Source organism: Aulonocara stuartgranti (genome assembly GCF_965226115.1).
Source record: "Aulonocara stuartgranti genome assembly, chromosome: 15".
NCBI lineage: Eukaryota > Metazoa > Chordata > Actinopteri > Cichliformes > Cichlidae > Aulonocara > Aulonocara stuartgranti.
In genome coordinates, this window is record NC_138951.1 from 11,047,205 (window position 1) to 11,068,779 (window position 21,575).

The 21,575-nt window shown below is 39.8% G+C and overlaps 1 protein-coding gene across 3 annotated transcripts in view; it reads right to left on the minus strand.

Moving 5' to 3' along the window:
• mettl24 (methyltransferase like 24) overlaps positions 1–20,713 on the minus strand; it is a 40,621-nt gene extending 19,908 nt beyond the window's left edge. Inside the window, exon 1 of one of the 3 annotated variants that reach the window (XM_082506772.1) lies at positions 19,837–20,711. In XM_082506772.1, the coding sequence (XP_082362898.1) occupies positions 19,837–20,178 (342 nt within the window). In that variant the 5' untranslated portion in view covers positions 20,179–20,711. Of the gene's footprint in view, positions 1–19,836 lie in introns of all 3 variants that reach the window. The other 2 variants (XM_082506771.1, XM_082506773.1) reach the window with 2 other exon arrangements.
• Positions 20,714–21,575: the final 862 nt, after the last annotated feature.

A 21,575-nucleotide genomic window follows, 5' to 3' on the forward strand; every position in this document is an offset into this window, starting at 1 on the left:
GTCACAGTGTGCTCTGAGGAAAATTTCCCCCACACACACGTGTTAGCGACAAACAGCTAAAGTTCATTTCTGTTGTTATTTTAGTAAAATGGGGACTGCTAGCCTATTTACTCACGTGTATGCTTTGCTGGAAGGTATGGATTGAGCTTTGTTTGAAAGTGGAAGAATAAGATCTTAGACCCCTTCATCAGGGGGCTTTAGCAGCTTTAGCTCTGTGCTGCATTCCTGAAACGTGGCAGAACCTTGCTTTAAAGCCTGCTTCCATGCTACAGGAATGCGCCTGTTTGTGATTAGAGGAGGGTTAAAGAGTATGCAGTACAGAGGGCGACAGAGACGGCTCTGTGATGATGTATTCGTTGCTTGTACAATCATTTCTTGGGTCAAACACCACAGCCAAGTGTTCATTAGCAGCCCTGGAACAAATTATCTGCTGTGGTTTGATGAGAGTGCACGTCCCTGCCTAGGGCGCTCCTGTGTATGGGCACTGCAGTTTATTTCATAATTTCCCATAGCTGTGCAAATTAGATTAGGCTGTCTTTACTGACAAGATCGTGTTTAGGTTTGTTGCTGTGGACACGTGTGGCATGGTTCTCTCATGGTTAACGTGGCCTCAACACAGAGGACTATAACTAAGACATTTGACACTTTCACTAACTGATCCTTCTTTTAATCTTCATTGCACATGTACACACACTAGAGCTTATACATATATTTAAAAAAAATATACTTGAGTCTATACAGTGCACACTTTGCTTGACTTTTTACAGGCCTGTACGTAACCCCACACCACTCTGCTAATATGTTATCTGACAACACCATATGTGTTATTTTCTTCTCCACTGAGGCAGATCCTGGACCTGCCAACACACAAAAAATCTGCTTTTGCTTTAATGGCTGCAGAGCTTGATCCACACGACACTTTTCAGTGTTTGGCATCAAGCCTTCAATCGATTTACAGAGTGTCAAAACATCCGAATGCTTGCCTTGCCTCAACCCATCCGTTCTTTTCTCTGCTTCCTTTTATATCATGGCTTCTGTTTTCTTTTGTCTTTCTCGGTCTTCTAATATCCTGTTGCTCTTTTCATTGCCTGTTTTTTCTTTCTTCTAACATCCTGCGTCCCCATTGATTGTTTACTTCTGCTTTCTGCTGGTCTCTATCACTGACCTCAGCTTCGTAGTTAAAAAGGCACTCAGGACCCACAGACACTCACCGGCCACTTTGTTAAGGCCAGAGGTCAGAGGTGAACAGCCAGACTCCTTCGAGCTGTTAAGAAAGTAGTAGTGACCACTCGTTACAAACAGTGCACATGACATCAAACCTTGAAGGCGACTGGCTACTGTAGCAGAAGACCACACTGGGTCACACTTCTATCAGCTAAGAACAGGAAGCTACGGCTAAAGTTTGTGTTTCCTTTCCAAAATTGCACAAAAAAAGATTAGAAAAATGCTGCCTGCACGAGTCTCAATATCTGATGCAGTATTTGGATCAGAAATTGGTGTAAACATCATGAAAGCATGAATCCATCCGCATTAGTATTAAAGATTCAGGCTGGTGATGTATGTGTGTAATGGCTCATTAGTACAAGTTAAGCATTTATGAAATGCCACATCCTACATCCTGAGTATTAATGCTGAAAATGTCCATCTCTAATACATGTTTATATAAAGAAAAATGCGATAACAGACACTGAAAACAGAACAGGTTTTGTTTTTAAAATCTGTATGTGTATCAAGCACAGAAGAGATCATTATCTGACAAATATGCTTGCGCATTATGAGATAATTTGAGTGCTATAGTGGCAGCTATGAGTGATGGGTTGAAGATTCGAAGAGTCAAGGTAAATAGTCATATTGGCATTAAACCCATGGTAAAGCATATGTCTGAAGTGTCTTGAACATAAACTGGTTAATTGGTATAGTCATATATTTACTTCTGGACAAAACATCTCCAGTGGAAATATGCAGCTTCTCAACAAAAAGAGCTCAATTCAATAAATTTAAAGCTATTTAAGCATAAACCATCATCATTAATGTACAGCAGGGCTGCACAGATTTTGTGTTTATTTAATATCAGATGCTATGAGTGTTAACAATCATTGGGCTGTCTGTCTTTTGATTTTTAACTCGTGGAGTATTTGTTGTTTAGATTCCACCATATAATTTTAACTCAGGCCATAAAAAAAAATCTCTCTGGCAAAGCCCCCAGTCTGACAAACAGCCCCTGACAAAAAGAAGAAAATAAAATGCCACTTCTAATCAACATTGTTCCTAAACTGCAGTATTGAAGCCAGGAGGGTTTTACAGAGACAGAAAGACGGCATTTGAAGTACATTTACACGTGTACAAATAACATCTACCTTTCTGCATCCCGGGGACTCCCAGAGCTCTCTGTCTGTGAGCTGCCCTTTTCATCTCCTTACCCAGTCCTCCCTGAACAACTCAGCTGTCAGGCCCCATACATCACCCTGGTACAGGTTGGGACTAGGGTACTGATCAGAGGGCAGATATCTGGGACAATGAAGTCTCTGGGAGGTTGCAGTATGTGCTGTAAGCTGCGGTTGAATAGAAATGGAAGAGGAAAAGGACAATGGGAGGTTCCAAAGTGCTCACACAAGCACGAGTGATCCAGCACTTTACAGCAGAGAAGAAATGGAAATATTTGGAAGCATTTGCCAAGGGAGGAGGTGTCTGTCAAAGATTTTATGGCTACTTTGAGACTTTATGGCAGTGCTGGACTGGAATAGCCAGCCTGACTTGTACAGTGCAAGTTTAAATCTAGTGTGTTTATACTTCCCTCAGAAGTTAAAATGATTTTTGCCTTAATGGGAAATTAAAATAAATTCAATCTTTAATCAATAGGCTTAAAGTGCAAAATAGAGACTATGGGTTTGTGCAGGTTCTACACTGTGCATACCTATCAGGATTTTTTTTTCCAACTGGTGATTATTGCTGAGCAGTGATGCGATTAGTGCTAAACTATGTGTTCAGTCAAGCAACAACAAGTCATCAGCACCTAAGGTAGACAGAGAGAACATCACTCATCAGCGATGCAGCCTTAGTCCTGTGAAATTAGACATAATTCTGGTTGTTGCCTTTACATAGATGACATGGTCAGTGGAAATGAATTAAATAGGGGGTTCGTTAATCTGAAAAAAAAAAATGTACATGAAACATTATAACAAGAAAAGCATGTCTATTGAGGAAAGCAGCAGCCGAAATACAATTACAGCGTCCGATTAAGTGTGTGAACTGAGTGAGGTTGAAGCATCAGGTGAATTGGAAGTGCTGAAAACACTTAAAGATTCAGTTTTACCCTCGAGCACTGAAACGAGTGGAAATGTCTGCGTAAGTGTAAGTGATGAATTAAGGTTGAAGGGTGAGTTAGAGTGGAGGAGCTGAGAGAAATTAGTGTCAGTTCAAGTGTGTCAGCCAAACTTTGTCAGTGGAATGACAACAGGAACTGTAAAGCTTTCCAGAGGCTTGCTGCGGAAAGTCTGAATTTAAAGAAAAAAAAAGATTTCTCACAAAATATTTCAAAGTATGTGGCAGCTGAAATTAAAATCAAGAAGCATTTAAGACATTAAATAAAAATGATGAAGGAGACTGCTTGCCGATTTCGGTGTGAGAGCTCAGTTAAGTTGAAGTATCACTTCAATTAAAAATCCAATGAAATGGTGGAAGACGTGCTGATATGTGCTTCAGTTTAAGCCTGGCGAGCCGCATGAAGCTGAAGCACAAATGCTGAGACAAGCAGAAGTATCAGATCAGATTTAGCTAAACTTCAGCTGCTGACAGGAGATGAACATGCAGGTATAAAAAAACTAATACGTATTGTTGATCTTTGAAGTTAGAACTAAAAATATATGCAGAACACACATTTTTATTTTTATCACCATAAAATCCCAGAAAATGTTCCAAGAAAATTCTACTTTTCCCTGGCAGGTAGGAAAACCAAACCCCTGGTATGGAAGAGAAGCTGCAGGAAGGGTTTGTGGTCACGGGAGTAGTGACTATGGAAACAAAATGATTTGAGTACATAAAGTAAAGACTGAGCTCTCTGGCAAAAAATGAGCAGCATTAATTTAAAAGAGCACCTTGCCTGCTGCTAACCAGGTGGGTGGGAAATACTTTACTTTAGGGTTTTTGGCAGTCATTGGCACAGATAGCAGGAAGACGGGATATCTTTAAATGTCAGCAAATTCTGGATGAAAATGTCATGCACTCAAATAATGAAACAGATCCGAGACATACCCGAAACACCATCACTGGCAGCTTTTATTATGAGGTGCTCAAATATCTGCACAAACTACAGTTAATGTTTACACTTTCCATGAAATAAAGATTTGAGGGGTTTTTGTATTTCCTTCTTCTTGCGTTAACCCCCCATCCACCAAAAAAAAAAAAAAAAAAAAATCAAACAAAGATGGAATTTGCCCTTCTCCACAGCCTGGGAGCTGGGTGTGTTATTGGATCGGTGCCTCTCAGCCTGGGAGAGAGGTGTGAGCAGCCAGGCCAAGCATGAATAATCCCTTGGGGAGAACAGGATGGATGGGTGAACAAGAGATGACTGGATAAAGCAAGAGAGGACTGTCTGCCAGAACAATGAAGGCGGTAAAAAAGAATGGAGAGGTGGGAGGTAAATAACATTGGGTGGAGCTGACAACAAACACACAAATTGTGGAAAAATGAGAAAAAAAGGATGAGTTACACTTTTTTTTTTTTTTTTAATTGCCTTTACAACAAGAATGAATTAAGTCTGTGTATGTAGCGATCGCTGACAGTGTGGGCAGAGTGTCTGAGAGGACACGGCACAATCACCACTTGGATAAACAAATTCTCATTAGTGTATCAAATGTCATGCAGGACCAAGCCACAGGTGGGTTGGGTCTGCCTATTTCGAAAACATAAGGTGTCAGAGTGAATGCTGCCAAGTCACTCCTATCCACTGGTAGAGTGCCAGGGTGGCTGAGTGTCAGGCCTGCTGCTCATTTTAAGCTATTGCTCTCATCAGAGTCCAGACACTTCAGAAAAATATCACCAGGCTGTACAGTTAGGAGGTCAAAGCTTTTAGTTCAACAGCATGTGGACTGTTTTTTAACACCATGAACTGTCCTAAAGTTCAAAAAATGGTCTTTGACGAGGTGTATTTTTCTGACAGCTTGGACGGAAACCCAACAGTATCCAATGGCAAGCGAAGGTCAAGACGTGAAACGGGCAAGTGGGCAGACAGAGAATCTGCGGTTTAATGAAACAGCTGGTGGCTGATTCACATTAACCTCCCTCTGTTTCTGAGTGGGTGGTGAACCCAGGTGTGAGATCATATCAGAGATTTATGTCCCACAGGGTTGTGTTAATGTGGTTCAGGGAAAATGCAGAAAGATTCTGATTTTTAATGGTGTTGTAAACACTGGTGCAATGCAACATTTATCACACGACGAAGCTTGATTTCTTTTAAATTAAAATCTGTAACTACTATGAAGCCTGTTACTAAAGACAAACAAATCTACATAGTACACACATGACTTCAGTGGCAGATGGGGACATTTCTGAGAGTGAAAAATAGTTTCCCCTTCCAGATTTCTTAGGGTTTTGTTTTTTTTTGGACATTTGTGACACTTACATGTTTTAGTTAATAAAGCAAATGTTAATTTTACGCAAAGACAAACCCAAGTAAATATAGTTTTTGATGATGAAAACTTATCCAACCATACCTGGCCCTATGTGAAAAAAGGCTAAACCTCATAATGGTATACTCACTTTTCGTTTTTACGCCAGATTCAAAGAGTTTAACTTTTATCTCGTCAGTTCATAGACTATTTTCTTGCTGATCATCAAGATGTTTTTTGGGGGGGGGGTTTGCAAAATGACCCCTTATGTTCTCTTTAGTCAACTGTTTTCACCATGGAACTTTCCCATAGACTCTATTTATACACAATCTCTTTCTTATTGTTCAATAATGAACACTGAGCTTAACTGACATAACCGAGGCCTGCACTTGTCTCGGTTAAGCTGGTATAGAGTGTAAGATATGTACATTAGTAGATCCCACATGCTGATTTTAATTTGAGATACAATGAATTCTGATCCTACGGTCTTACGTACATTGCTGCTAATTGTAATGGTCGGATTCCATAGGTATCCATGTATACTTGGGTTATTTAGAGGAGATGGACGGCCAAAATTATTATATTAAGAGCAAAATCAATCATCTATTTACAGAACTGATAGTCTTTCAATACGACGTGACTGTTCTGAATGGTATATAGAGGATAATCTCAAAGAATGATCCTCACTAAGCTCTATCATTCTGACTAATCTGGGATATTGTGAGACTTGGATATAGACCATATACAGTCATCTCTATTCCTCTGGCAGGCCCGGCTCATCGGCCAATCCCAGCTCACTGACAGCGTACAGTGAGAGACAGGGAGGGTATAACAGAATTAAAGTGGAGGATTACACTGATCTTTTTTAATAAAGGCAGTAATCTCAGAAGACTTGAGCCTTCATCTCGAAGGCAGTGGAAGGCTGCAGAGGAGTGGAGGGATACTCGAGGAGGAGGAGGGCTGAAGCAAAGCGTTTGGATGAATGACGAAGAGAAAGCAAGAAATTGGAGGTTGAGGCACAGACGGTGAGGAGGGAACGTGAAGATCGTCTTTGTATCTACGCTGTTTCTCATTTGCAGAAGTCTTTGAAGCCACATCTGGAATGCGTTTACTGTAAAAGAGAGACTGTAACGTATGAATCATGTGGGTGAAAAAGAGAGAAGCTCTAACTGGAATACAATGCACCCGGTCGATCCCAGAAAACTGTTTTGCTTGACTTTGAGGTTTTGCATTCATGCGCAACACAATGTGTTACATCACAGATATTGCTGCTGGCAGCAGAATTAACCGCCCCCGTGCTGTAGACCAAAGCTGGTCGAACACCGGCACATGTCCATTTTGACTCTGCATTTTGTCATCAATTGCATGGCAGCAGCATTTTGTGTCCGTCTAGTTTAAACCGAAACATATCTGCAAGCAGCACCCAAGTGTTTTGGGTAACAAAGAGCTACATTTCCTTTTTTGCAGGTGTATCACAAGCACACTCAATAAACTGTGCTGGATCCATGAGTCTTTGCAGCCTTGAATTTCAGGAGTAACATAGCAGGAGAATAAATAACAGAAATTGAACTTAACTAGTTATATAAAGCATCAGTTCACCAAGACATAAAAGAACAGGATAGTTTCCTTTAAGTGTCGAGGAACAATGTTAGAAAACCTATCAAGAACTCGGTTGCGATTGCTGACCATTTTCAGCTCAATATTTGCAACTCTGAATGGGAAAGGAGAAATCGAGGCACTCCACAACAAGAGCTTGTCGCTTTGCCATTAAAGCTCAATCTTTTTCAAAGCCACAGCGGCTGTTAGAGAAAGGAAAGGCAGTGGTGTCTGACTTGGTTTGATAGATTCCTATCAGCCAATTGTGGTTTCCAGTTAACACTCAGCACATCCACCGGGTTAAGAAGCGGCTCTTGTCAGAACAGAAGCTGATCACTGTCCTCCCTATTTCATGTACACACACAAGCGTGCATATTTGAGACCTGTGTGTGGTTTGTGCAGTCGTTTGGCTTGTCATGACACATGCTATTAACTTCTATAGGAACCGGCTGTTGCCTTGGAAACGCCTTCCAGTCACATCATGGTAATTTTGCTCATGCATGCATTCATAAACTCAACACAGGTATAGGTGCTCCCATGGACTGAAATATTTCATATATAGCTATTTTGCATAATAGAAAAAAAACAGAGTGACACTGCTGAAAATACCCCGTCTTCTGTCTGGATTGTGTTGTGTTTGAATTGGGCCCTCTTGGCCAGCATCTCAGGAGACAGATGGGGCCTCATTGTTTGCAGTTACAAACTCTTTGTGTGCGTGTCTGTGTGTGTGTGCGTGTATGTGAGGCGATCTTCCTGGACAATATCCTAGATCTGAGATTTATGTTTGATGTCTGGTTGGGAAGAGCAGAGGGAGCATGCTGAGCACCATATGACACTTTCTTCCGAAGATGGAGTTGGAAAAAAAACCCAAAAAACAAACAAACAGGGAAACTAAGACAGACACATGGAGGCAGCAGTTTCCACTCTTGGCTCTTCCTCATTTTCTTTCTTCCTTTATTCATCTATTAGTCCGTTTGTGTCTTTTGTGTAAATAATTGCAGTACAGAAATGAAAAAAAAGATGGCTATATCATATAGCAGTATACAGATATCTTGAGCTACCCCTCATTTCGTCATCCTTTCTTATTAAAATACAAAATAGTACAAAGATTTTTTGACATTAACATGTGCAAACATACATGGAAATGTTGCATATGAGGCAAAAACAGACTTTGAAAGTTAGCCAACGTTTCTTCTGTTCTAAGTCAAATTGATCCCTCATTTCTTCAAGAATATAGAGGTTTGGGCTCTGAGGGGGGCAGTTCATGACTGATAGTTTGCCATTGTGTGTTTTTCTACCTGAATATAGTTTTACTTGAGTGGCAGTTTGTTTGGGATCAATGTCATACTGAAAGTTGAAATTGTTTCCCTTTTTTACGAATGGCTTGTTTACAGCCATCTACTGTTTGAAGAAGAGTAGATACTTCTGAACCTTTAGTTGATGTATCTTTCAGACCCTCTCTCAGGTTGGACAGGCTGGATTTTTTCCCTGTTTTTAAAGGACAGGACTTTCAGATATTTTTCATCTTCTCTAGTTTTTTAGGTCTGACACTCTTGTGTCCTTCACATGTGCAGTTTCCTAATTTTTTTTAAGTACACACTGCACATAATGCTGAGATATTAAAGATTTTTTTGGCTAATAATGCTTTGGGAATCAGTTTGTTGGAGCAAAAATAATATATTTGTCAAAATGTGTTATCCTTGGCATCTTTCATGGATTCGACTAAAGACATAGGAACAAATTTTGTTTCTGCAACAGGAATTCTCTTTTTAAGCAATAAAGTTTTTTCTTTGTCAAGTTGTCTGTTATGTCTAGACACAACACTTTTTGTGCTTGAATGGTTCATATATGTAAAATGGCTTAAGGAGCAAACGAAATTCCTCGAAAATGGTCAGGTACAAGGACTGGACTGAAAATGAGTGAAAAAGCAGCCAATGACCAAAGACAGCCTGTGAGACCTCCAGAAAGCCTGGAGAAGTATTGCTCAGGGAGACCACTTTACCTCTTACTCCTTGACAGCACTGTAAAAAATGTGATTATACTTCAACAAGAGATTCACTGGTGTCTAAAAAGTTGATGTTCTCTCTTGCATAGAACATGGGGTGGCTCAAGACTTTTGCACAGGGCTGTAATTTTAACGATAATCCTTTTTGTGATATTCATGTATAATTGTTTTTTTTTCCTTTGTGTTTCCCATTCTCATTCTCATTTCACATTTGTTTGTCATTAACATAACTTTTATAGAGTGAAAGACTTTAAGGCAGAAACTTCCTTTCCAAACAGAGATAGCACCGATTTAAATGAGTCTCAAAGCAGCTGCATTCTCTTTAAATGATTGTTCTTGAGGTTCATTGGCCTTCTCTGCTGCTGAGTGGTGTCTGCTGCCATATTAGCATGGTGCTACTGAAATTTCTGCTTCATTAACAAGCAAGTGTTTTGCTGACATTCTAAGCACTGCTAGCTTGAAAGCTGAATTCACAACCTGTGTGTGCATGCATTCATAGATGGGCATTGAAGGTGAGCAGCAAAGATGGGAGTGAGGGTGTCCAGTTTCAGAGGTCAATGCACTTATTCATGACGGTTTGGATGGAGGCTGAGAACTTTCTGGAATGTTCCAGACAAGTCTGAAGGGAGTATTGTGCGATCAGGACATTGGACTCAGATCCTGACACTGAACGCCCTCTGTCCTCCATTGGGCGTCTTTGTGTGATGGCAGCTAGCACACAAAGCAGACTCACTGTAACATAAAGTGCACTGAGTGATTTGTGACTTTCCTCCAGCAACATGTGGTTGGAGGTTGGGTTTGTACAAAATAACACATTTAAAAGTTGAGAGTGAAAGCTCCCAGCTGTTATCTTAACAGTTTGACAAATCAAAAGAGTATTAATATAGCCTTGGCTGCACTAGGCCATGTGCTCTCAGTTGTTTCTCATGGTTTAAAAAAAAAGTGCAGATAGCTTGCTCATGAAAGTAAAATAGTCATATTTCTATAAACTCTTAAGAAAATAGGTAATTGATTATCTGAAAGCTCTCTTTGTGCTCTCCCTGACATAACTTGGCACAACCACGTAGTAGCTTGTTTTCTTTTGGCTGGACTTTGATACTAATCTCATATTGAGGAAAAAAAAGCTACGTGCCTGTCTAGAGCTGTTTGTTTTTCTAGGGGATGGTCTACGCATAATCTGTGCTGCAATGTCACTGCAGCAATATGATCCAAAAGTTGAGAAAATCAAAGGTTTTGTATGTCTAAACATATTTACACCCCTTTCTGTGATTTTTCTGCCTGCGGTTAATGCACAACTTCCTATGTAGCCTGCTTGTGAGGTGCTTGTGATCCTGCGGTAAAAGCGGATTATTCTGCTTGTGCTGTTCTCTAAGAAAGATCACTTAAATAAAGTCGGTTTTGCACTCAGTGTGGCAAATGCAAACCTGAAATGCCACAGCAGTGCGCTTGCAAGTTTCAATGAATTAACAACAAAACCTAGATGCTTTCTTAAAAGTTTATAGTTTGCAGATGCATTTGCTTTGCATTTGACTTTATAAATATTCGACTTTAGTTTAGTCAATTGCCCCTCCCCCCCCCCCCCCCCCCCCAAAAAAAAAGAACAAGTTTCAAATTGTGAGTTTAGATTGGTGAAAAACACTAAACAAACAAAAAGATTTATGATTAAATCTTTGCTTTGTAAAGTGACTAAGTGAAGATAGTGTCTGCATAGCCTTTACTCAATACATTATTTATGCACAGTTCATCTGCAGAATTGCATGGCAATTGCATTATTTTTTTAAAAGTAATGCAGACTTGATGGTCACTTTGATGGAGTACACTCTGATGTAATGCTATAGGGTTTAGGTATAGGGTAGTAAATGTGCTAAAAACATACCAAGCCACTGGTATGGTTCTTTAAAGCTTCATAGACTGTGCATTAGTGATGTGTCGGTCGCAAACGAAACGGATCTTAGAGCCGACTCTTTGAAGTGAACGATGCGAGCCGTGTTTTTTTTCTTTTTCTTTCTCTCACCCTCTCTCTCGAACTTTTTTTTCCGCTTCACTCCGCACGCGAGCCTCGTGCTTTGCGCTGGGAAGAGGGGGGAGGGCCGGTAGTTACACTCGCAGTAGCACAGGAACAGAGCTGGAGGGAAAGAGAGAGAAAGAGAGCCAGGGACAACAACGTCACATTAGAAAGGTATAGTAATCATCCACAACTATTTTCAGTTGCGGATGATAAAGGATTCAGAAAGTTTATTCATGCAGGCCCATATGACAGAGAATGTCCATCCATCCATTCGCTTCCGCTTATCCTTTTCAGGGTCGCGGGGGGCGCTGGAGCCTATCCCAGCTGTCATAGGGCGAGAGGCAGGGTACACCCTGGACAGGTCGCCAGTCTGTCGCAGGGCTGACAGAGAATGTGTATCTTCTTTTTGTTTTCAAATTTTTTCATATTTATATTTGATTGTGTTGTGGTTTGCAGTGTTTTGTGTTGTTTCACTTTAAATTTGTTTAAAAGGAAAAAGCTGAAAATTTAAATAGTTAAAAGTTGAAATGTAAATAGTTGGTTTTTGTATTATATGATTGATTTATTACATTTTATGTGGAGTGAATAAATAAAAGTATATTTACGATGGCCCCTAGAGACAAAGCACGTACAAACTCCGAAGCACGTACAAACACAACAGAATGCTCCAGGATGCTAGGGGGCAGTGTTGAGCTTTTTGTTACCTAGTGGCTACACTAGCCAGGAAGTACCAATAACTGGATTTGGTGTGTGGTAGTAACAGGTAAATGATTTTTTTTTAAATTATTTGAATATATATGAGTGCGTGTGTATAAATACACAAACAATACACATATGCTTTCAATTGTGTAATTTAAGTGATCTAGGTAGCTCTGTTTTGGAAGTTCAGTTAACGCTAGAAATGCATTTTGGAGTTTGTACGTGCCTTGTCCCCAAGGGCCACTGCATATATTCATATATAAACATATATAAATAAAACCACTTTTTTTTTTACATTAGTAACTCCTTTTGTGCATAATTTTATATTGTTGTTGATAATAAATTAATTAAAGCAACACAACAACCTGAGTTGCCGGTTGGGAGCCGAAAGAGTCCTGTCATAAAGCTTGTCTTTTTAGTGAGCCGAGCCAAAAGAGCCGGTTCTCTAAAAAGAGCCGGAAATCCCATCACTACTGTGCATACTGAGAAGTTTCTCAGGCACTTTTATCTATATTTATATTTATTTTTGGCAGGTGTGTCAGATTAGCTAAAGTTTATATTGACATTTCTGACAAGTGACTGAAGAGAAAAATAAAGCTCTCTTATTAAACATAAGAAAATGTACAGTGACTACTCAGCTCATGTGTTACAAATTTGTCATTATAAGATTATATACGTTTTTGTGGAGTTCATATAGAGATGTAAATATTTTATCTGCAACATGCAGTGTTGCTAATGGATATGGAATTTTTAGCTTAAGACCAGGCAGGTAATGTACCAGCTTTCTTAGCACTTAGTTCTTGTGACTTCTTAGTTCTCTGAGCATCTCAGTTGGTGCTTAAGGGTGCCAGTGATCTGACTTGAGTCACACCTTTGGGATTATACAAGGTCAACCTCTTTTCTTCTTTTCAGCAGTCTTTTATCTTGCTCTCTCTGTCTGCAGAGGCAAATCTTTCAGTTTTCCGTGACATAAGGAAGGTCATCGGGTGTCTGCTTAAGAAAATCTACTGGGACCTGATACCGCCTGGCAGAGATTGAAGCAGGATTGCTTTTTCTGTTCTCACTTTATCCTAACTCTGAACTAATCAATGCTCAGAAGCATAGTGTTAATTGATTATCAAGCTGTTACCCATTTGAACAAAAGTAATTAAAAATTGCCTTGCAATGAATGAATTTGTGTCTCAGCTAATTAAAAGGATCATTTGAATTAAACTGGAGACTGCTTTGGCTTGTTGGTTGTTTTTGAATATTATAATTATAGGTTTTGAGGCCATATAGTAGCGTTTATTCTATTCCTACAGACAACAAGCATGTAGTTTGCAATTTTGATCATCTTTCACTTTAGTGGTTTGATTTACTCTCATGAGAAAAAGTTTGACACGATCACTGTTTTTGTCTCTCACAGATGTAAATTGATTCATTTTGACTCAAGGCTACAGATAATGTGAATTAGATTTTGGAGCATTTGTCTTTAGATGTCATTTGAAGCTGGAGTTGGAGCAGTGGTTGAAAAAAAAAAAAAAAAACCCCAAGAGCCAAAAACCTCTGGAGACCTCACTCTATACTCTAAATTTACTTTTAAGGGAATCATAATGTATTTTGCATATATTCCTTTTGTTTTCTTTATAGTGCAGTAAAAATCAGGCAAGGGTAGCATGACCAATGTTTACTGTGATTCCACAAACATTATGTAGGTAGCAGGTAATGGATAATAACTGGACACGAGTAACTTGAGCTTAATATTATAATATAACATTTCTAACTAGGTAGACAGCTCGTTCTCTTTCTCTTGACAATGCTTTCTTTAAAGATATAACATATTTTGGGAACAACTTGAAAGAATGGCAAATAGCGTGATATTTAGAAAGCCTGTATGCCAATATCGTTCCCTACATGTTGTCGACAAATATGCAGTTTTCTACAAGACTGCAAGAAGCACAATAGCGACAACGACAACATCTGACTGCAGCCACAAGACGGCAGTAATGTAAAGGATGGATGCACATATTAATTGGCATGCGACAAGCTTTATGACAGGACTGTCTGAGATGAAAGGAGAGAGGTCAATTTGCTTTGGTACATTTTCACTTATATCTGTTTTTAGATTTGACAAGGCAAGCAGTGCCTGCCTTGCTTGTCCTGATGGAACACCACTGGTAAAATAGTCTAAAATGAAAAGAGAATCCATGGTTCATCTTTGCTTTTCACTAGTGATTTACTGTATTTACAGCCTGTCTGTGGGCTTTGAGGTTCAGTGTGTTTGACATGTGATTGGCAGCCGACCTATCTACAAGTAATCTCTGAATAATGCTGCCACTGAATTCCCGAGTAAAAGCTTTACAGGTCGCAGACTCTCAAAATACATTCACAGTGTGAAATAGGACACTGTGGATATGGAAGGGAGACTTGAGAAGATAGCTATGAAGTGATTTCTGGTACAAGTAGCAATTTATGAATAGTACTCCATTTCTATATGAATTTTGATGATGATGATGATGATGATGTTTTAATATTAAGTGATGGCAAGGTTGGTTTTAGATTTTAGAGTTCATTACAGAGAGTAAATGCAGTAGTAACAATCAGTAATGTCTTTTTTTAACAGGAAGCAGTCAGACTGAGTAGAAAGTGTCCTTAAATTAAAGAAAGTTGCTCCAAGCACAGATTTCTTCCTCTTGCTTCATAGCAAAATTGTGGACTGAAACAACATCACTGTATTAAGATTGATCAGTATGATGCATGCTGTTGTTGCTGCTGAATTTAACTGCGTTTAAGCAGTAAATGATTACAAGTCAATACTTTGAAAAGCATAAGCTCTATTTAATGTTACATTTCAGTGTTATCCATTTTCCTCAGTGCCAGAAGTGTCTTTCTGTAACACAGCTGAAAACTTTCTTAAAACAATATTACTACAGATACACCTCTTAATTCTGAATGCTCTGCTACGCTCAGCTAAAGAATTTTAAACAACACAGTAATTTGTCTTTTCAGTTTATACAACCTCAAAACATCCAGGGGTCAGGGGATTAACATTTCTTTACAACATACTACATCTTTTTATGCTTTTTATAAAGATTATTTATCTAGAAGACTCTTGAGATGGACAATCTACATTGATTGTTGTATTGTTAGGTTTGCTGTACATTTGTAAATGTACATTTGTAAATGTACAGCAAAGACAGCACTGAAGTATTGATCACTGGTAGTGCAGGTGAGCTGTTAATACAAAAACCTATTAGCATCACAAACCATACTGTACACAAAATTGGACAGGGCACTAAACTACTTCTTAGTCATGCAAAGCTTTAAAGATAACAAGATGTTTAGTCTTCACAACAGATGCAACAAAACTTTGATGCCCAACTCAGAAAAAGTTGATATCCGACCTGAGTGCTTCCTCTCGCCTTAACATCAGCATAAAAACTGTGTGCCAGAAACTTCATCATGCATGTGCATTGTGTAATTATATTATATGGACCATACAGGGAAAAATTGAGATTACATACAGACTCCTAATACTGACAATTTGTTGCACCACTACAACTGCTACACATCAGGATATATTGTTACCACTTTTTTTGTTGCAAACCTTTTAACCTTATTATGGCTACATTATACAATGATGGTATTTGTTACTATTATCCAGTTATGGCAGTGGCGGCCCTTCCTCTCTAACCAATGGGAGGATAGTAGGTCAAAGCAGAATCCGCATAGAAAGAATAGTTGCTTAAATTAGCAGATATAATATGGTGACTTCTCGTGACTTTGCAAGTCGCCAGCATTTCAGCTTGGGAGATGGACCTGCGTTGGAGTGTGTAGGTTATATATTTTGTGTGTGCGTCACTGTGAGAAAAGGCCAGCAGTCTGTTTATTGCTGTTAAAGTCAGGGGGCTGAGTCACCAGAGCCCTGCTGTGTTTGCTCTCTTCTGTCTTTCTTTCTTTAGCCCTTTTCAAACATTGGATATGTAACATTGCTATCCCTGTAAATGTGTTAAATGTGACAGAATTCTGCCATTCAGACACTGGTTTGCCCGTGTTTCCCCGTCCACCCCCGCTGCTGTTGTTTTGACCAGCACATTTTATATGTGTCTATAATTTACCAACTCACCCCTCTGCTCCTTTCCCAGTGGGGAAGAAAGACTGCATGAGGTAAATGATTCAAGAAGACTCACGCGTGTGTGTGTGTGGGTGTGTGTGTGTGTGTGTGTGTGTGTGTGTTTTAACGTGGATGTGTGACAGCCAAGAGATTACATTTCCTTTAGATTGGTTATAAAAAAGACCCTGAGGCTCTAATTCACACTCATACCTGTACAGTTTATTAAGGGAGACAGAATGTGTCAGCAACCGTCTGTTATTCAAGGTGGTAAAGTGTGGTACAGTAGCAACCTCTCCTGTGCTTTACCCTCTTGAATGAGTTTTAAAATGAGATTTGCCTTTTCTAATGACCTCTCACTTCATCTTGCTCAGAAAATGCCTCAAAGCTGAAAATCGTTAATGTCTGACATTTTCAAAGTGTAGCAAAGATGACAGATCAGCAAGTGCTGTGTTTATAAAGCTGTTGTACTTAAGTTGCTGGTGTGCAGTAGCAATATCATCGACCAAGCAGCTAATGTGAAAGAGAAAATATTGTATATGGATTTGTACAGACAGCTATACATTAGATCTGTGTATCATTAACCCCTAATTACTAAACACAGGCTTTATTTTGTTCTTCAATTATCTTTTACTTTTATTCGCTTTTGCTCAGAAGAACCTAAAAACTGTTAGGCCTTGTGCATTTTTGATTAAATGGATGACCACTACTTTATCCATCCATCTGGGAATCTATCCCAGGTATAACCTGATAACCTTTCAAACCTATCCTCTATTTACAAATTAACATCTTTTGGTAGGGGGATGAAGCCAGATTACTCAGAGAGGCACAGGACACAGAAACTCTTAGAAATTTGACCGGTGGATTTGAACCCTGACTTCCTTGCTATGAGGAAACTGTGCAGCCACCTACTTTGTTCAGTGCTTGAATATTTTGTGATCTAATGACTTGCTTCTTTATCATATATGTGCAATGAGAAGACCTGGAGACCACAATTACTGTAAAAGGCTTAAAATGTAGCTAAGAGGGCCTTAAAGTGCGAACCAAAACTGCATATATAAGTATCTGCACTCAAACATTATTTTCTCTTGCAAACACAAAGCAATAGTTTTAAGTAAAATGAATCTGAAATCTATAAAATCAAAGATTTATTTATTCAAATAACTACAAATTTAGGATAATTTGATTGGTATAAATGGAATGCATACCAGTCATGTCAATTTCATTTGACCTGATGTTTTACGTTGCACTTCTGTAACAACACTGCACGGAAAATTTACATGTAATCAAATAACTTCAAGTCAGCCATCTGGTAATAAACGTTATGTGACATGCTGAATTGTTTTGTCAAATGTTGTTTCCCTTCTCAAGACTCGTGTTCAGCTGTTGCTTGTAGCATTTTCAGCAGATCTGTTACAGATTTTTAGAATCTGAACACAACAACTGATACTCTAGTCTATTTGTATGGGGTTTATTAATGCACCTCAGTCTGAATACTGCCTCACGTACATGTTATCAATTGTCTGGTCAGAGCTGTTTAGTTTCATGAGTCATCTGTAACATAGATGCAGTCACATGCCCCTTCTTTTATGTAATTCGTGAAGATCATCCAGCCTTATGAAGAGGTATAAAAGTACGATTATCTTTACTAATTATCAATTACCTTCACCGCAGCTCACAAGGAGGTAAAAGTGTGAATGAAACCAGTTGTGTTCATGGTAGGTGTAACACTTTCCACAATAGTGGCATTAATACCATCCATCTTCTTCTGCTTACCCAATTTAGCATCAGCTGGAGACTATCCCAACAGCCATAGGGTGCAAAGAAGAGTGCAGCTTGGTCAGATTGCCAGTTTGTTGCATGCCTAACACAGAGAGAGACAACCATTTGCACTCACATTCACACCTATGGGCATTTCAGAATAACTAATTAACCTAACCCCACTAAGTGCATGTCTTTGGAGTATGACAGGTAGCCAGAGTACCCACAAACAACATGCAAACGCCACACAGAAAGGCCCCAGGCTTTGTGCCGCCGTGGTGCCTTAACTGATACCCAGATCTTTTAAATGGCATAGAAAGGTGGACTGGGATAAGGTCTACATGCTCTCATTTTTACAGTACCAGGAAATGCTGAACTGAACAAATCATTCAGTACATAAATTCCTAAATCAGTGAGCGCTTATAAAAGCACAATGCTTTACAAAGCCTCACCGGAAATTAGGTTTTAAAATGTAATTTTCCTTACGGCAGCCTGCAGCTTTTTATTTTATTTTATCTGAGTTGCATGAATATGTTCAGGGAGAAGAAAGCAGTATGCTAGTGAGACAGCAAGAGAGCGATGTTCAAGGAAAAGAGAGAACATAAGAGAAAGACAGGTTAGAGAAAGTGGAAGGCGGGTTTGAAGTTTTAAAGTGATTCAGACAGCAGAGATGAGGAAGCAAAACGGAGCATGAGAGGGACAAGGTAACATGACAGAGCAAAAGCGTTAACACACGTCTTCGAGATGAGAGGGAAAGGAAAGAAAAGCACAGTCTAGGTAGAGAGGAAGCGAGAGAGCTAAATAGCAGCAGCGCATGACACAGAAAATTTTATCTGGGCACCTCCGGGGCATCTTAGGAGACAAATTTTATGTTAGAAATTAGGTGGAGTGAGCATATGGTGCTATGTAATATTGATGGTGCACAAGTGCCCATCTCAAGGCATGGAATGATAGCCCTGCAGTGATTTTTCACGGCATTTAAAACTCTTGTGCTGAGGCTTCTTTGTCTCTAGTTTAGGTCATTAAAGATTTAAAGACAGAAAAGCGAAGAAGCATTTATTATCCCAATGTAACAGAATGAGAAACTAAAGTAGGGTGGAAAGAGCTCACCGTGTGTGTGTGTTGCTGGTGGGAGGGTTGACAGAAATTGGCAGTGAAAGGGGAACAAAAGGAAGAATGATGGATGGGAAGATCAAATGACAACATGAAGGCAACGGCGGAGAGCAGAAATGAATCAAAGAGAAATGCATGAAGAGACAGCAGAGGGGAGGGAAGTGGAGGGTTGTAATAATGTAATGTGTAATGTAATGTAATGTAATGTGTATGTGTTAGTCCCCATAGGGAAATAGTTCCTCTGCATTTAACCCATTCACCCAGTGAAGCAGTGGGCAGCCACCAATGCAGCGCCCGGGGAGCAGTGTGTAGGGACGGTACCTTGCTCAGGGGTACCTCAGGGTAGCAGTTCAGTGGAGTTGAACCCCCGACCTTCCGATCATGGGGCCACCACTCTACCTACTGAGCTATCCCTGCCCTTGTTAAGCTGCTGCACTAACACACCCTTCGTGGGTCACAGGGTCAAGCTTCTGGAGTTCATGCATGTGTGTGTTTGAGTGTGTGTAAAGTAATGTTTGCTCCAGAAAAAAAAAAAAAAAAAAGGGGCAGGGATAGCTCAGTAGGTAGCTATCCCTACACTTTAGAACACACAAATGAAGTGTTTCTTTGTTAGAGCTGACTGTCTTAGATTTGCAGCTGATGCACTAAGGGAGTGCTTGATTTGTCATTGTGTGTTAGGCCAACACTTGTCTCAGAAAAATAAATGCAGTCCTGTACTGCCAGAAATCTGAGTGGCAAACCCTCTCTTCTTTGACATCAAAGCATTTCAGAGGCACTCGTTGAACATGCATCAATTCTGCTGCCTGTTCTTCCATCATCACCCTTCTGGGATTTACCGAGCATTAACTCAGTAGTTCTTACTCAGTAAGAAACCACTGATCTAGGAATCAGATAAACCTGACAAAAATCTTAAACACAACAATTAAGAGCTAAGAAGTTGATGGTATATCAAACATACCTTTCTGTGTAGTTGCAGAGGCGGGCAGCATCGTGGTGAGGGGCCCTCTGTGTCTCCCTCAGTCTTCCTAACTAGACTGTCCTTCTTCAGTTTGTGAACATAAGAAATTCTCCTTTTAATGCTTTTGCCCAGCTCCTCTGCTTCTTCTGCAGACACCTGTTTCATTTCACTCTGTTCACCCCACTTTTGATTAGATTTAGTTGGACGTCTCAAAGCCAAGGGTGCTGAGGCACCCTGCCAACCTCTCTCCAGGTAAAGATGAATGCACACACACACAGCAGTGAACAGGATGCCCAAACGCAGCAGCAGTCCCAGAGTGAGTCGCTCTCTGCCCATATCCATCCACTGTTTTGTCCTCCCTGTCTCTCTGACTCACCCAAATCCAGTGTCTCAACTCAAGGTGTCAGTTTGATTGCTTTTTCTATCCCATTTTGGAAGTTCTCTTCTCTTCCCCTTTGTCTCAAGGTTAAAATCCACCTTTACACCAACAGCGGTAAGTTAATGAAATGCAAACATTTCCACCGTTGCTCATAAACCAGCACACACGCACACATATTTGTGCTGCCTGCAAGGCTGTGAGGCTGTGTAAGTGCTGAGGCTTTGGAAGCTGAGAGTGAAGTGCAGAATATGCCACCCTCTTTGAAAACTTTGGAAACTCCCTCCTCACACTTGTAAGTCTCTTTCTTTCTCTCTTTTTTTTTTAACCCAAACACACGCCCCTTTAATTTGCTTTCTTTTTCTTTCTGAGGTTCACATCACACTCACACACACAGACACACACACCACTCTGTTGTTCTTCCCCCTCCTTGGTGCTGCTTCATCCCGCCCAGCAGAATCTCATGTTACGGTGTAGCTCCAGTTATGGGCTGTGTCTCCAGCTCCATAACGGGTCCATGCAAGATTTCCTCTCAGCATCTGTTGGGCTCTCTCTGGAAACAGCAGCGACATTCATACACGAATGAAAGTTTAAGTATTTGTGAAAAGTCATTTGAGGTGCTCCAATGCAAACATTTTGTTAGAGTGATAAGTTTCTAAGAACTTTTTGTTTTTACTCATTTATTTGAAGTCATTACTCTTGAATTTTGTCTGTGTGCACATGTTCTAAAAAAAATACTATATCAATTCCTATATTTTTCTCTGTTATTGTACAAATTTAAGAAAATGTGTGGGTTTTTTCACATAAATTCCATACTTCTCTCGATTCCTGATTTAATGAGGGCATATTTGATATTTTGGACAAGAAGAGAACATTCATCTGGTGTTTTCAAGCTTCCTTTTTTTGTCTTTTTTAGGGGTGGGGGAGGATTAGACCTTACAACAAAACTTGAGAATTAGAATTTGCTTGACGTGGCACTGCTAAATGTAAGAAGAGGCAGATAATAAGAGAGCTGATCTCCCACCTACTGTTTGGAATCAGTTACAGCCTTTTTGAGCCTACAAATAATTCTCTGCTGCCCCCCTTTGAAGTACAAACAACACTCCTCTAAATACCAGCTTCGGCACACAAGCCAATTACAGTGAATCAAATAAATTAGATCGGGAGAACCAGAGAGAATAAAGGATGTCGGGTACAGTAAGACGACCTCTGCTGCCACCTAGTGGTTAATTCTAAACAGCTGCATATGGAACTGATTACTGTTTCTTCTGTGTGATTACACATAAAAGCGTCCAGCTTTTACCTCAAAAGAAGTTGGAAAAACTCTAAATTTTAGACATGTGTTTTGTATCAAACATGTAGC